Source organism: Typha angustifolia, chromosome 9 (genome assembly GCF_048772165.1).
Source record: "Typha angustifolia cultivar Huaian chromosome 9, ASM4877216v1, whole genome shotgun sequence".
Taxonomy (NCBI): Eukaryota; Viridiplantae; Streptophyta; class Magnoliopsida; order Poales; family Typhaceae; genus Typha; species Typha angustifolia.
Genome location: NC_133247.1, coordinates 11,302,625 through 11,318,345, shown reverse-complemented (window position 1 = coordinate 11,318,345; position 15,721 = coordinate 11,302,625). Strand labels below are relative to the sequence as shown.

At 35.9% G+C, this 15,721-nt stretch overlaps 1 protein-coding gene across 1 annotated transcript in view; it reads right to left on the bottom strand.

Annotated features, from left to right (window-relative positions):
* LOC140766957 (transcription initiation factor TFIID subunit 5) overlaps window positions 1–13,625 on the bottom strand; it is a 34,408-nt gene extending 20,783 nt beyond the window's left edge. The window contains exons 1-9 of the mRNA XM_073106675.1: window positions 13,294–13,625; window positions 10,916–10,997; window positions 5,987–6,065; window positions 5,765–5,862; window positions 5,609–5,665; window positions 3,404–3,491; window positions 3,164–3,273; window positions 1,774–1,872; window positions 48–199 (exon numbers count right to left, since the gene is read on the bottom strand). Coding sequence (XP_072962776.1) covers window positions 48–199; window positions 1,774–1,872; window positions 3,164–3,273; window positions 3,404–3,491; window positions 5,609–5,665; window positions 5,765–5,862; window positions 5,987–6,065; window positions 10,916–10,997; window positions 13,294–13,427 — 899 coding nt within the window. The 5' untranslated portion in view covers window positions 13,428–13,625. The remainder of the gene's footprint in view (window positions 1–47; window positions 200–1,773; window positions 1,873–3,163; window positions 3,274–3,403; window positions 3,492–5,608; window positions 5,666–5,764; window positions 5,863–5,986; window positions 6,066–10,915; window positions 10,998–13,293) is intronic.
* Between the last annotated feature and the right edge of the window lie 2,096 nt (window positions 13,626–15,721).

Sequence of the window (15,721 nt, the reverse complement as noted above, 5' to 3'; positions counted from 1 at the left end):
AAATAAGAAGTAAGAACAGAACAGGTGAAGAGAAAAGGAAGAAATACATCATAGGTAGAGTAAGCTCTGGCTTCACACGAGGAGCCATGGACACCATGCTTGTCTCAGAGCGAACGTTCTTTCCCATTGCGCCAACAAGTTTGTCTTTTTTTAACTTTTTGACAGAAGCCCCCTGTTTACCTCCCTCTGTGGACCTCTTCTGATGGAAGGAACTTCAACAAAGTGTTAGGAAAGACCATAAGAAATTAAAAAACACATTACATCATATAAATATGGCACAATTCACATAACAGATTAACGTAACAGCACAAAAACTATTAAGGATGTTTCACTCGGCTTAGCCCATAAGTGCAATTGTCACATGCTCTCTACAAATTAGGTGTTTGCATGGAAGCCAGTTAACCGAAAGAGGGTAAGTTATCAGACCAATCAATAGGGTACCAGTATACAAATATAAATGCTGGACCAATTTGGTAGGACATGCAAATCATAGTACGATCTGTAGATTGATGCCCGTAGGCAAATAATGGAGATCACATGAAACAAAGCTGATTGCAATGGAGATTGTAAAGTCATATTTCTAACATTAACCATATGGATATTTCAGTAAATCCTGACTTGCTGTGCAAAGAGAGGGATCACTACAATGACTTTAAATTGTAATTCACTTAGCAGTATGTTTGCTTGAAGAAAGTCAAGTAGTGCATGCAACTCTTAATAGATCCAAGGATATGGGTTATTTACTTATTATCTGGTATCCTAAACAAGCTGTTGGCTTCAACCAGTTGTAATCATCTGATGAAACCTGAAAGTTTCTTACAAGAACTAAAACTAAAACACAAACTATTGCAAAACTCTAAAATAAAACAGACAGGAAAAGAAAAGGAGAGGGTACTTAGATGAAGTAACATGACTGGATTTATTATAGTGTAGAAAATGCCCAACAGAGAAAGAAGAAACTATAAAGAAAATAATAAAGAATGTTAAGAAAGAGCTCTGAGAAAGAGGTAGCAATGAAAATAAGAATCTTATGCATTACTTTCTTAAAGTAATTTCACGCTTTATGGTTAATGATGATGTTGTTTGACTTATGATTGAAAGTGTACACATACCTTAGCAAGGTAGAACCTAGAAACGGATGGAAGGGTGAACAGCACTTAGACCTATAAAATACAGATTCCAAGGAACAGCAGAACTTTAAACAAATATAAGAAACAAGAAAATTAGACAAATATGTGGTTGCTAGATGAATGTGGTGTACAAACAAGAATAAAATTTAAAAGGAAACATCCAATAGGAAGAACAGTGAATCAATCGACCAAATCAAGGATAAAAGAACGGGAGAAAAGTAAAGCAAAGGCCTGAGAAGGTCTTGATAACAAGATGGTCTTAGAACTAAGTCAAGGAAAAAGAACGGCAGAAAAGTAAAGAGCGAAAACTATCATCATAGGTGGCTGTGTTGCAAAAGCTAATATATACAAGTCTGACTGGAGTAGGACATGTCCATCTGGAGTGTTATTAGGTAAGACCCGAACCAAACTGCAAGCTACTATTATAGGTGCTGTATAGTGTCAGAAATACTTCCTGAACTGTTACCCTAGTCAGCCATGAATTGCACACACAAAAAGAAACACATACATTATACATGTATGTATGAGTGCGCATAGAAAGAGCTTTACAACTTCATTGTAAAGGTGCATGGGGTACATAAATCACCATTACTGATGCAGTAAATACTCAAACTGCGAGACTATATCTTCAAAGCCAACTTGCCTTTGTATCTTCTAGCTCTACCTCCTTGTTCTCAACTTCAGCCTTCTCAGAATCTGAAAGTGCCCTCTCCAAACGTTCTTCGACTGAATCCTCAAGCAACTGTAATACAGAAGACTTTAATGTCAGATATGTAGGAGAAAGAGTAGACATGAATTTCAACTAGAAAATGGTGTATCTCTATGCATGCATTACAGAAGAGCAAGAACAAATAACATTCTCATTTTGTCATAACTTGCAAGCACTAGCAAAAATGGCTGATATAATTCCAGTAAATAACATAGCATAGGGATTTCAGAAACCCCATAAACATAAAATCAGCAAGAAAATATTTACACCAGATATATATATCAAAATGCCATGTCCACGTATTCTCTTCTAAATTTCTCTATCTGGCAATAAAGTTAGGATGCAAGTTCAATGAATGAAAACATATATTCTATTGTAAAGTGGTCAAAAGCTAACCTTCTCATGCTCTCTTTCGAAAAAGTTAGTCAGAGAGCAAGGAGGGAACAAGGTTGGAAATGAAAACAAGTCCTTCCACCAATCACCAAGAAAATACAAGAAGAAGAAGCAAATTGATAATTCCTCAAGTACCCATTTGAATTTTTTACTCATCAAATGCAAGAAAGACACAAAAAAAATGGAAGATCTGATCAAGGTTCAAACGGGACGATTGCAGCATAGCCTGATGGTGGAAGTGTTCCAGTGATCTACATGATATTTATTAAGTGCAGGAATTAAGGAAGAACAGTAGAAACTAGAAAGCCCCACATATACAAGCTCAGCGATATTTCTTCATTTCTTGTCTAAGGTGAAATTCAGGCACAGGGACGCACTGCTGTACGCCATTGTTTAACTAGTTGAAAAACACATTTACCATTCCCCAGCAAGTGGAAGCTCTTTATTTAGATAGGTGTATGTTTTCCCAATAAGAGTGTGCAAAGAATACAGAAGAGAAACATATTTCCAATCGTCTCCAAGCAGCAACTTTATACTTTACATTACGTCCGGGAAATATGCAAAAGTGCATAATATGCCGAGATGAAAAACAGAAGTTCTGGAGAAAAAGACTATGCAATTAACTACATAAGTTCTAAAATTTTAGTTAAGATTTTGTTTATTTTCAAGGCACTTCATTAAAGACATTATGTTGTTTCCCAGAAAATTTAAAGAGGCAGATTTTGGTTAAAAGAGATAGAAAGAGGAGCTCAAGGTAAATCAAGTTGATCTTTCTAAGAAGATGGTGTTAAGTAAAAGAACATTAAAATAATGCTTAGAAACCCTCACTCTGATGACAAGTATATTTCACATACTAAACAAAATAAAAATCTTCAAGTCATACTTCATGTGCTAGAAACGGCAAGGAATTTTGTGTTATAATGACACCTACCCCCCAATGGACTTCCTTCTGATTTATCTGTTTGGCTAGATCCTGACTATTTCCCACTAGAGCTACAACCTCCGCGTCATCAGAAATTATGGAGGGCTGTCCTGAGAGAACTGCCAAGATTGCAAGATGATGATAAGTAGGAAATTATAACAACAAGAGAATTGTGGTAAAGGAAACGAATATTGCTGAATGTCTTTTAAATTTGAGAGCATCAACATATCAAATTGATAAAATTCAAACCTTCAAAATTTATATGCTCATTGATTACCCCCAGCATAGCAAGGGATTGTGTCTTCTGAAGATATTGCAAAAGAAGGTCATAGGAATACTGCATCCAGATAAGTGCCAAGTCATCAAAATAGGTAATGAATTGAAGGACAAAAGGTAATTCTGATATGGACACATAATGAAATAATGTCCTGTAACATCTTCCAACAGTTGGCATCCTGTTTGCTGAAAAGTAGATAAAAAAAATCACTTTTTCCTAAACCTACACCATTTACTTCACAATACAGTTGTAGATAGTAAATATTAGACATGTCCAACAAGAGAACATATGCAAAATAACCTTAAGCAAAATACTATCAATGAATATAAGCTTAGCATTAACAGGTAATAGACGAGGAGACATATAAACCTTCCTAACAGCTGGTTTGGACTGACCAACTTCAGGTGTGGCATGTTCACTCCAATCAACTAAGTCCTCGCTTCTATGATGTCGTATTTAATTCATAATTATTTGTTTATTAGATAGTAATAATTACTGTATTGTAGATAGTAAATATTAGACATGTCCAACATGAGAACGTGTGCAAAATAACCTTAAGCAAAACACTATCAATGAATATAAGCCTAGCATTAACAGGTATTAGACAAGGACACATAACAGCTGGTTTAGACTGACCAACATCAGGTGTGGCACGTTCACTCCAATCAACTAAGTCCTTGCTTCTATGATGTTGTATTTAATTCATAATTATTTGTTTACTAGATAAATCTTCGAATACTAGATGGGAGCTGGAAACATTTATGAGCCTTCTCACAGCTCTTACTTATGCCATACCTTATTTGTAAACTTTGCTAAATAGTACAAGTCTTCATGTACATTCATCATACCTCAGTATATTTTGCTTCTCCGTGACCTTATTCCTTAATTGCTTTGAGCATGATATAACTATTATTTTTAAGCATGATTACGTGCCATTTAGTTTCTTTGTGCTTTAGCATCATTGGCAATGAAGAAAATTCATTTATCAATGGTTATCATCCTTTTCCTTCATCTGCAAGGTTTACCTTCAGGTTGCACGAGCCTACAACGGAACTAGTTACGAAGAAATTGTCATCTGTTTCATGGAAGGCATTTATTTTGCCAAATGTTGCCTCAGGCTGGAACTTAAAAAAAAGTTCCACAAGGATGACATTAATAAGCAACCAACTGAAATAATCCACCAAATTTTTGGCACACCCCATGCCATGTTCCAATACTCCATCAGGATAATATGTGCCAGTCAACATGCCCCCTGCCGACAGACATGACAATGCTTGATCAAACAATTAGCAAGGACTTGGACAAAGATCAGGATCATTGTGTATTACTGTATAAGTTTTTTATATAAGCTTCTACTTGGTAAAGTATTTTTTGTTGAGACAAAAAGTCCATATGTAAAGAGGTCAAAAGAATCAAATGTATTGAAAGATTTGTTATATCAAATAATAGAATAGTAAAACCTGAATCTGTTGCTACAAAGTGCTTCAGCAACTATCTTTCATTTTAATGTGCCAGCAGTTGACTACAGCGGGACCACAGATGATACTTATATCCAACTATAATTGCTTGGCAGAAAACTAAGAAATATAATCTGTTTCTCTCTCCTTAACTAGCAATGGTACAATAGTACAACTAGCAAAGATAACAGTGAAGAATGTTAAGATGAAAATACTGTTCTAAACAACTCTTAGTAACAACTTCAGTAGATTTTATTTGTATACAAATCAACAGTACAACTTGCAAAGATAACACTGAAGATATTAAGATGAAAATACTGTACTAAGCAGCTCTTACAACTTCAGTGGAGTTTATTTGTATAAATATGAGATATCCAAATATAGCACGTAGGTTTGTTAAGTAAAAGAACAGTCAGCACTTATGACTTCGGGGCAGCATCTTAGAAATGAAAGAAATGTGTCTTAGTTCAAGCATAAACTATGATTACAGGGAACCAAAGAGATACCAAATGAAACAACAAAACCTGTTGAATCAGTGGTAGCTTTTAAAGTCAAAATCTTAATAAGAAATTCAAATATATCTTTTAGTAGAATTCAAAGGCCATATGCTGCCTTGATTAAAGTGAAGAAGAAAATCTTGGAACTTAGCAAATAATAAAAGATCTTCAATAACAAGCAGAATGACAAACAGGTTTAATAAAGAGGGAAACGACATAGCACCTCACACAATTTGATTTTAACTTTGCTCTGCCTTAAAGACTGAGCTAATTCCATCTCCTGAAAAGTTGTAAAATATAATACGATTATCAATACTAAAACTATCCAAAGAAAAATAGTACATGAAAAATGTACAAGATAGGTTCATAACAGCATAACCTCCAAATGTGAGGGAGAAAGAATGCCTTCCAACTTTTGAAGGTCTCGCAAATGCATCAGTTCATGATCTTCACGAAAAGTACGGAAAAATGTCCGAGCTGCAGGATGTACATGACAATACAACAAGAACAACCAAGTAAAGAAAAAAATAAACCATACAAATAAAAAAAGTACATATTGAAAGCATAAAATTTCAACCAAAAAAAAAAGTAAAGAGCATACCTTCCTGCATATGTCCTTCTGCAACTAGATCCATGAAACAGTGTATAAAAACTGGATAGAGCACACGAAGCAATTCATGCTGTACAAAGATGGAAATAAGAAGTCTTGCAATGCATAATTCACAGTAGCAGCTCATGGCAGTGGACCAAAAGCAATACAATATCAGGGAAGACTAGTACATATGACACGATACATTGGAAAAGATTTTATAGAAGTTCTAATTATAAGTTAATTAATGGTTCAAGAGTATAAAGAAAGGTTCCATAGCATATAGTTATCAGCTTTATCATTATCAGTAAATAGGAGATACTCACTGTTAGCTGTCAAAAGTAAGAACTTCAGTAATACAAATAGTATATAGAAGTAATTTTCTCATTGCTACAATTTAACCCATAATGAAATTCCACACCTTGAGAAAATACAGTTTGATGGTACAAATTCATATATTATCACTCAACTTGTCAAGAAGTTGAAAGTACCTATGTTAGGCAGAATATTCTTTCTACTGAACCAACAAAAAGCTTATAATGACTCAGCTAAAAGAACAGCTACAAGAACTCAAGTAAGTCATACTATAAGCTGCAGATGGATAAAATATGGCAATGATAAACAACAGTGATTTCAAGGGAAATTGTTCCAAAGATACTTCATTCAAAAGACTGACAGACCACAATGGCTTGTTGTCATGCTTATCATAAGGATGCTAAAAAGGGACCGGTATAAGATTGATGAGTATAATTACATGGATGAATAACAAAAAAAGTAAAATGATTGTTTCAAAATTTTCTATTCCATATTCCATGTGGAATTTACGCCAGGATAACAAAAACTTAAATGAAACACATTAGTAAAATTCACAAGATGTTGGAATTCATAAGACAATTGTGACTATCATATAACTTAACAAGAATAAAGTACTTGCCAAAATTTAAAAAATACTCAAAATTGTAAAATCAGAATTTTAGTAGTAAAAGAATCAAAAAATTTAGTAGTAAAAAACATATAACTCGTGCATATATATATCAAGGACTACTATTAGGGATGAAAATGGGTCGGATTACCTCCGATCCGACCCACTATTCTATCCGGATCAAATAGGATATGGGTCCAAATTTGCTACCCATTTCAGATTCTGATGCGGATAACAATTTTAATTTGTATCCAGATTTGGTTACATATTGATTATTTGCATAATATAAATAACTAAATAACTCGGGTTGGAACACTCAACCCGATCCACTAACACTAACCCTACCCTTATCTCCATCTCTCTCCCTCACTTCTTCGTTCGTTGCCTCCATTAGTAATAAGTCAAAAACCTTACATTTACCTCTTCACCAGTGGCCCCTCACCGAGTTAGATAAGATCACATTAAGAGGAAATTGGGATCAATTGATTAAGTCTAGTTATCTTATTTGTTTTAGTTAGAGCTTTAGTAGGTTAGGATTTTATTTTAATTAGCTAAATTCAGCTCTCCGTAGTTTTGAAAAAATATTTGCAGAATATTATACAGATGTCAGAATAATATCAAACCAGCTGGATAAAATCGTCAACCTCCAGATCTACAACTTTGGTATTCACGACTTCTCTAGATTTGAAATCTATCTGCAACGAAACGAAGGATTAATCCGAGAAAAATAAGGATGGCTGATTTAGTTAAATTAGTTAATTAGCTTTATCTTATTCTTTGAATTTCAAATAAATCGAATAATTCACATGTGGATCCGATCGGCTAAGAATTTTTACTCCTACAAATAGGAGTGAACATGTGTTGATAATTATTATTGAAAAAATTTAAGTTTAGCCAAGTTATTATTTTCATCCTTATCTTTTATCTTTTACCGTAACCGTTAGATCGCTTTATCTTTCTAGAAGTAGATTATAGCCGTAGAAGTATCCTGATCTTCCAAATCCTAGCCACCACCTTCCTCCAACAGTCACCCTACCCTACGGCCATCCACCACCATCCTTGGCCGTCCACTACCCTCCGACGACCACCGCAACGTCGGTTATTTACCGTTTGGCATATTCTAACTTATCTCCATTGTTTTATTTTTAACTTTTTATCCCGACCTCCGATTTAAGTGAAACTAGAGCCATTAAAACCCTAACTCACGAGGATACTACCATTTAAATTTTTATAATTTTCTTATGTCCAGATCAGTCCAGATCTTGTTCGTAATATTGGTAATCCTGAGAAGCGACTAGGCGTGGCGGTTGAGGCCAGTGGGAGCTGGATTACCGCCGGTGGTTTCGACCCTAGCTCCCACCGTAGGTGGGGAAGATGACCCCACAGCAACTGCTGCAGGCGGTTCCGGCATGGCAGCGATGGCTAGGAGGGTCTGCAAGGCCGGAGGAGTCTCCACCACTGCTAGAGGAGGGGTTGAGGCCGCGGTTTAGGCCGGCTCATCCCCTTTCTCACGGTTTAGTATTGGTGGCCATGGCTGGCCCCTCGAGCCTGAGCTCGATAATTGGGTTCCCCCGCCGCTCGCCGCCATTCCGCCGTCGCGAGGACCAGCTAGGGGCTGACTGTCGGGGACCCACGACTGATCCCAGTCGCTGCCGCCCCCAAGCATCCTATGGGGGCGCCCCTAGGCCAAATTCTAAATTCAACCCTAGGGTTAGGCTTAGGCTATTGAAATGAAGGTGATGAAGTGCACGATCTCTGAGACAGGCTAAATTTTCGCAAACCGGTTCAACCACTTCGTGCAAACTAGTTTAGAACCCATGAATATGACCCTGAGCATAAGTATGAGCCCGAGGATGAATGGTGGAATGACTCAGTGGGCCCACGTCATCAGACCAAGCCGAACCAGCGTGCAGCCTAAGTGCGACATGAGCCGAACCCACGGGCTTATGACCCACGTGACCAACCTCGACCCCGAGGTCACTACGCTAGCGAAGATAGACCACATTTGATGATCCAAGCTCAGACTATCAAGCTTGATTTCTCAAAATTCTCGGGAGGAGCCCTGCTAGATTGGACCTATCTAGTGGAACAGTTTTTCACATAACATGGCACGACCGACCACTAATAATTGACGACAAGCCGCCGACATAGGCGAAGGCAATTTTTAAAGAATTTTCTAACGATGTCGCTCGATCTGTCTAGAAGGCTCTCCAAGCCTTGACAGCAGCTAACTTGACTCTAATACCAATGTTACGAACCAGATCTGGACTGATCTAAAAGTAAGAAAATTATGAAAATTTAAATGGTAGTAGCCTCGTGAGTTAGAATTTTAATGGCTCTAGTTTCACCTAAATCTGAGGTCGAGATAAAAAGTTAAAAATAAAACAATGGAGATAGGTCAGAATAGGCAGAACGGTAAATAACCGACATTGCAGCGATCGTCGGAGGATAGCGGACAGCCAAGGATGGTGGTGGACGATCGTAAGGTAGGGTGGCTGCTGAAGGAAGGTGGTGGCTAAGATTTGGAAGATCGGGATACTTCTATGGCTATTATCTACTCCTAGAAAGATAAAACGATCTAACGGCTACGATAAAAGAGAAAAGATAAGGATGAACACATGTCCACTCCTATTTATAAGAGTAAAAATCCTTAGCAGATCAGATCCACGTGCAAATTATTCGATTTATTTGAAATTCAAACAATAAGATAAAGTTAACTAACTAACTTGACTAAATCAGTATTTCTTATCTTTCTCGAATTAATCATTTGTTTCACTGAAGATAGATTCCGAATCTAAAGAAGTCGTAAATACCAAAGTTGTAAATCTAGAGGTTGCCGATCTTATCCGGCTTGTTTGATATTATTCTGACATCTATAGAATATTCCACGAATATGTTTTTGAAACTACACAGAGCTGGATTTAGCTAATTAAATAAAATCCTAACCTACTAAGGCTCTAACTAAAGCAAATAAGATAACTAGACTCAATCAATTGACCCCAATCTCCCCTTGATGTGATCCGATTTGACCCGATTCGCATCACCCTCCCACACGGCTACTCCATCTTCATCAACGGCCTCTCCTCCCATGCCACCCCCCTTTTGTGCTCTAGCTCTTAGATCTATTAGTGATAGAGATCAAGGACCCATCCACTGTAGATATTATCGTCTAGAAACTGCCAATCCAAATCGTCAACAAACCTAGCTCAAGAATCCTCGCCAAGCAGCAGAGAGAGATTTATTTTGCAAATGGGGAGCAACAATCTATCAAGCAGCAGAGGAGAGGAAGACGGCAATGAAAACTTATGATTGGCATTCGAATCCATCCTCCCTAACTTGAAATGCACCACCAAGACCTAGCCCGGGTTGGCTGGTCAAATTTGGATGACTCCCACAATAAGGAGCGGAAGAATAAGCCGCAAAACCCTGGACTCAAGCTCTACCAAATCAAGGTACTGTTGATAGCTAAAACCTTGGAGAAGTGGTGTTTTATTTTTGTTTACTATGGGGTTTCCTTGAAGGTGGAAAGGTTTCGAATTATTTGTTTAGTGTCAGCTCATCAGTGGAGAATGGTTGAAAATATTTGTTTAGTTTCAGCTGATTTGAATGTGTGGAGTATGGTGCACTGTGTATAGAAACAGAATTATGGCAGTTCTGACTGGGAAATTTCTTTCTTGGTAAAGCTGCAGATCAGCAGATGAGATAGCTGTGCAGTTCATGCTTAAAAGCGTTATTAGTGCTTCTTCCCTGTTGGAGGGATTATGATTATATCCTCTCCTTAAACTTATGTTGATGCTTTCACATTCACATATGAATCAAATGGATGTGGGGTTAATTATTTAGCACCTCATTTGAAACTTTGAATGTGGGATTAAATTAGTTAGCACCTCTCCTTGAACTGTTTTCAAGATATATGAAACATCCAATTTTGGAAGCATTACTCATCATCAGATTAGCGCACAATGATAAAAAAAAAGTGTTGTATGTATGTGTAAATGCTTTGATTGACGAGTAATTACCTTGTACAAATCCAGTGAACTGTATGCCCACGACCTTAGCTTATTGTAACCATCATGGTATCTCGCTGGATCATTCTCTGATCTATAAAGCAATAACACAAAATAAATGTATGGGACAACTAAATTCACATAGCCACAGCCTAAAAGAAAACATTCTTTAGTCAACTATCCATTTGCATTCTTAAAATAATTGCCAATGCTGCCAAAAATTCCTCCAAAATATTACCCATTATATATACAAAAAAAAAAATTAGAAATACTATAGTTCAGAATAAAGTACTGTTATAATATAAACGGTTGTTCACAAAAGGCATGATTAAGCTAATATGCAATTTGTCCTGAAAATATTGAAATGCATGAAAATGGAAATGAAAACGAGTACAATCACAAAATTTCTGATGCTTAAGTTCTTCAAATATTCAACTATCAATCGCATAAATGCTCCCCATACAATTGTACTTGCAAAGGCTCCAATGCCAAATAAGTTAAAATAGTTAATCTTTGAGACAAAGAATGCTAACACACTATAACTCTACATCTAATCAAATATATGCTGTCATACATGCAATTGAGATTAATTATAGTAATGGTTAGATGAGGTTGGTGACTGAAGAAAACTAGTAACAGAATGCAACGATTCATGTATCAGTTGGCAAAGACCATGATATCCAGCAAAACTGTGTTGGCATGGGCTTTATTCCTTATCTGATGCTAGGTCATAGTATATTTCCTCTGTCAACATGATCTGTGAAGACCAATACATACATTCCCAACAAGCTGTTGACATGGGGTGATCTAAGGTATTTATAGCTTTGTTAGATTGTGCAAGTTCATATAGATTATTAACACACTCTGAAATACACATCTAATCTTTATGTCTGAGGCCATATGTAACAGGGCTATATATATATATATTACGTGACATGAAAGCAAGTGAATGTGACTAGGCAAGAATTACACAGCAAGATAAAGGATTAGAGGGGATATAAAAGGACGGAGTAAGAGATAAAAATGAAGGGCAACCAAACAAACCATCATCAATCCTGAAATTACAGCAAAAAAAATTGTATCCTTCATTTACAATAGAAATGTTCTAAAGACACCTATATGGTCATGAAATGGTCAACTTAGAAAGGGAAAGAGAGAACAGCAATATAGCTGGACAGTACTGGTCCTCCAACTCATCCTAAACTACTATCACATCAGCCCTGTCTGACAGTTACATTGACAAATTTTCTATAGTGATTTCAGTTTCTAACCCTAAGCATTATAAAAATATCATCCTCCTCAAGGATTTCTTATATCTTCAATTGCGTTCACAATGTCTTCGTCCACCAACAACTCCAAACCTCTAGAACACATCAGCTTGCTTTAGCTACATGAAACTCACCCTCTTCAAGGTCCAAACAAAAATCACGACCAACCAAAACAAGAGATATAAAACCTTTTAAAGAGCTTCCTTCCCTTTTCTCTTTCTTTCCTTTTTTCCTCATTCAATCTTAGGATTTAAAGCACTTTTCACACTGTGATAGTGCCCTAAGAGGCATTATGGAAAGAGCTTAGTGTCAGACATTATATAAAACGGACCTTAACTCCCTTAGGGCAATGGACCAACATAAATGTCCAATCTTACACATATAATCTCTTTCTTCTATTTGGTTATTTCCTATTGTTAAATTGATTTAGTATAAACAAGTGCATAATATTTTACAAATACTTAAGATTTAATTTTTCTATTATTACCATTTGAATCCAGTAAATATGGCTTCAGCCAATAGCGATAATAAAAAAGCTCTTTATGGAAGAATTATTCATGACACCATTTTTCTCATATTTCAACTTTTCAACAATCCAATGGTTGTCAACTATAATCAACTGCAGAACATGTCTACTTTTCCATTCTTTTCTGTATCAAGCTCTTTGTACCTTCTTGTGCCCCTTATCTTCCTTTCTTTTAAAGCCCTAATAGTCTGCTTCTCCACAAATTACCTCTCTTCCTAGGGTTAATAAATTTATAAAACTTTTTCGTACCTAATTCTCGCAAATGACGCATTTGATTTGGTCGAATAGGCAATTTGAGATGCATTTGAACCAACTAGTAAATTTGAATTACATAACCCTAGAATTCCTCTGCATAATGATCACGACTATAATAAATGGTCTCGTATTCGGTCAAGAATTATTTTTTTCATCACTTCGCATAAACAATTAACTAGGGTTAATTAAAAGTATATTAAATAAATCAAAAAGCATCTCCCATCTCTATATAATGAGCAAAAACTAAAGCACAACACGATTCGACCAGACTCCCAAACGAGTTCAGTTATTTTGATCAAGATTTTTCAAAAAGAGAGAGAGGCGTTGGGGAGATCCCTTACCTGGTGACGTCGAGATCGGACTGCGACGAGGTGGAGAGGCGGTTCTGCTCCTCCTGAAGGGCAAGCTCGGTCAGCTTGAAACCCTTCTTCCTCAGATAGGCGTGCACGGCCTTCTCGAGCTCCTCCTCCTCCATCGGAGCCCAAGTAACTTCAAAACCCTAGCTAGGGTTTTGGGAGTAAACTCGAGATAGCGAACTCGCTAAACGGGCGCGGCGAAGGAGGGGGTGGGGATACGACGTATACAATGCCGGAAAGAGGAAGAAGTCGGCGACCAAATCGAGGGTGGATGTCAAAACTCGGCGACGAAGTAGTCCGAATTGGCGCAGACTACCATGCCGATACTTGGCCCGACTCAACTCGCTTCTTATACGGGCTTCCCTTCTCTTATTATTATTATTATTATTATTAATTATTATTATTATTATTATTATTTTGATATTTTTATATATTTGCCATTGAAAAGTTTTAAAATATTATCATTATCACAACATTTACCAAAAATATTATAATTACCACCAAAATCATGTTATCCCGCAATTAAAAATAAAACTCATTAAAAAAAATGTCTTCCTGTTTTTTCTATAAATTATTTATAATAATTTGAAGAATATTTGATACTACTAGATATCTACAAAATAATGTAACCAAATAAGTAAGTTTCGAATTTATTTACACAAAATACTATATAAGATGAGGAGGTATCCAAAAAATCATTGTTAGAATCAATGATTTTTACTTAATATGTTATGTATTGGTCTAATCCGATCCACAACGGTTCTGAAACTTAGATCCTAGCTTGATAACCCTCCAATAGCTAGATAGATGGTAGGATTAGTTTTTAGTGTGAAGGGGGAAAAATTGTTGTGGAAGAGAGGGAATAGAAACTGGAAGAAGCCGACCAAAAACTTGGGCGGTGGAAGAAATGAGATGAGAGAGAGTGCCAATGGCTAGAGACAAGTAAAGAATGAGATAAGGATCAAAGTCTTAAAACCCTAATAAATCAACCAAATCAGTCTTCCTTATCTTTTTCCGATTAACCCTTTATTTTGTTGTAGATAGATTCTGAATCCGGAGAAGTCATGAATATCAAAGTTGTAGATCTCGAGGTTGGCGACCTTATCCAACTAGTTTGATATTATTTGGATATGTGTAGAATATTCTAAAAATATTTTACCGAGCAGAGTTAGATTTAGCTAATTAAATAAAATCCTAACCCGCTAAAACTCTAACTAAACTAAATAACCAAATAAGATAATTAGACTCAATCCATTGAGCCTAATCTCCTTTTGATGTGATCCGATCTGACTCGGTTTGCATTATAATATAAATTACCTCTTAGGTGAGACATTATGAGTATTCACACATACGTAAGTTATTGAATTATTCACCAATTTATATTCCAACTGTCTATTTTATTTATTTGACATCCATGTAGACCAGAGGTTTTTTCCTGGGTATAAATAAGTTTGTAACTCATCTAGCTGGGTACATTGAAGAGCTATATTGATCAAAAACTTTACAAGAAAGGAAAATCTTCTATGCAAATAAGAAAAGGTGGCAATAGTTTGCACCCTAAACTCAGAGAGATATTTATTCTTAAAAAATTAACCACAATGGCAAATTCTAAAAGAGTCAAAAGAATTAGAATGGCATAATGATATATTAAAATAAATGGTAATTGCCAATAAAAAATCTTTTTTTTATTTTTTGGTTGGTTAACTACTCCAGAAATCTTTTCTTTTTGTTTCCTAGTAATAAACTCTAATGAAATAAAAGATTGAATAGTACACTAGGAGTCGTTGGTTTTGTGTGTTTCTTATATATTTCCTCTTTTCTTTCAATTAAAGGTTAAGAATTTGAGAGAATATACATTTTCTGGCATAATTAAAGTAGACATCAAGATGCTACATATGAGACCAACTTAGCCATCAAAAAAATTATATTTAATGAATTTATAAACTAAAAAGTAATGTTTTTATTATATTTTATATGTGTAGATGCAATTTTTCCAAATAGATAAGACAAATGGCCCTAGAGGCATTTCATTTTGATCAAAATACTCTTACTACAGGGCATTTTGATCAATCTTCCCTCAGTAAAAATACTTTTTAAAATTAAACTTTCTCACATTTCTAGCTTATTGTCAAATCCAATCCTAGAAATTTGTAGAACTATGACAATTTGTGATCTCTCCTGCATCTTAAAGATGCTCTGAAAGCCAATTTTATATTCATCCCCAACTAAATTGCTTCCAATTCTTGACCCCTTCTCATTAATTTGTCAAACATAACATAAGGTCTGTCTAGGAAGTAAAAAAAGAACCAACTTTGTCATGACCACAATGATTCATTTGAATCGAGTTGACTAGCCAATACAGAAGATACTAAAAGGTACATAAAATAATAAGATTTTCTTATGAGTATGAAGG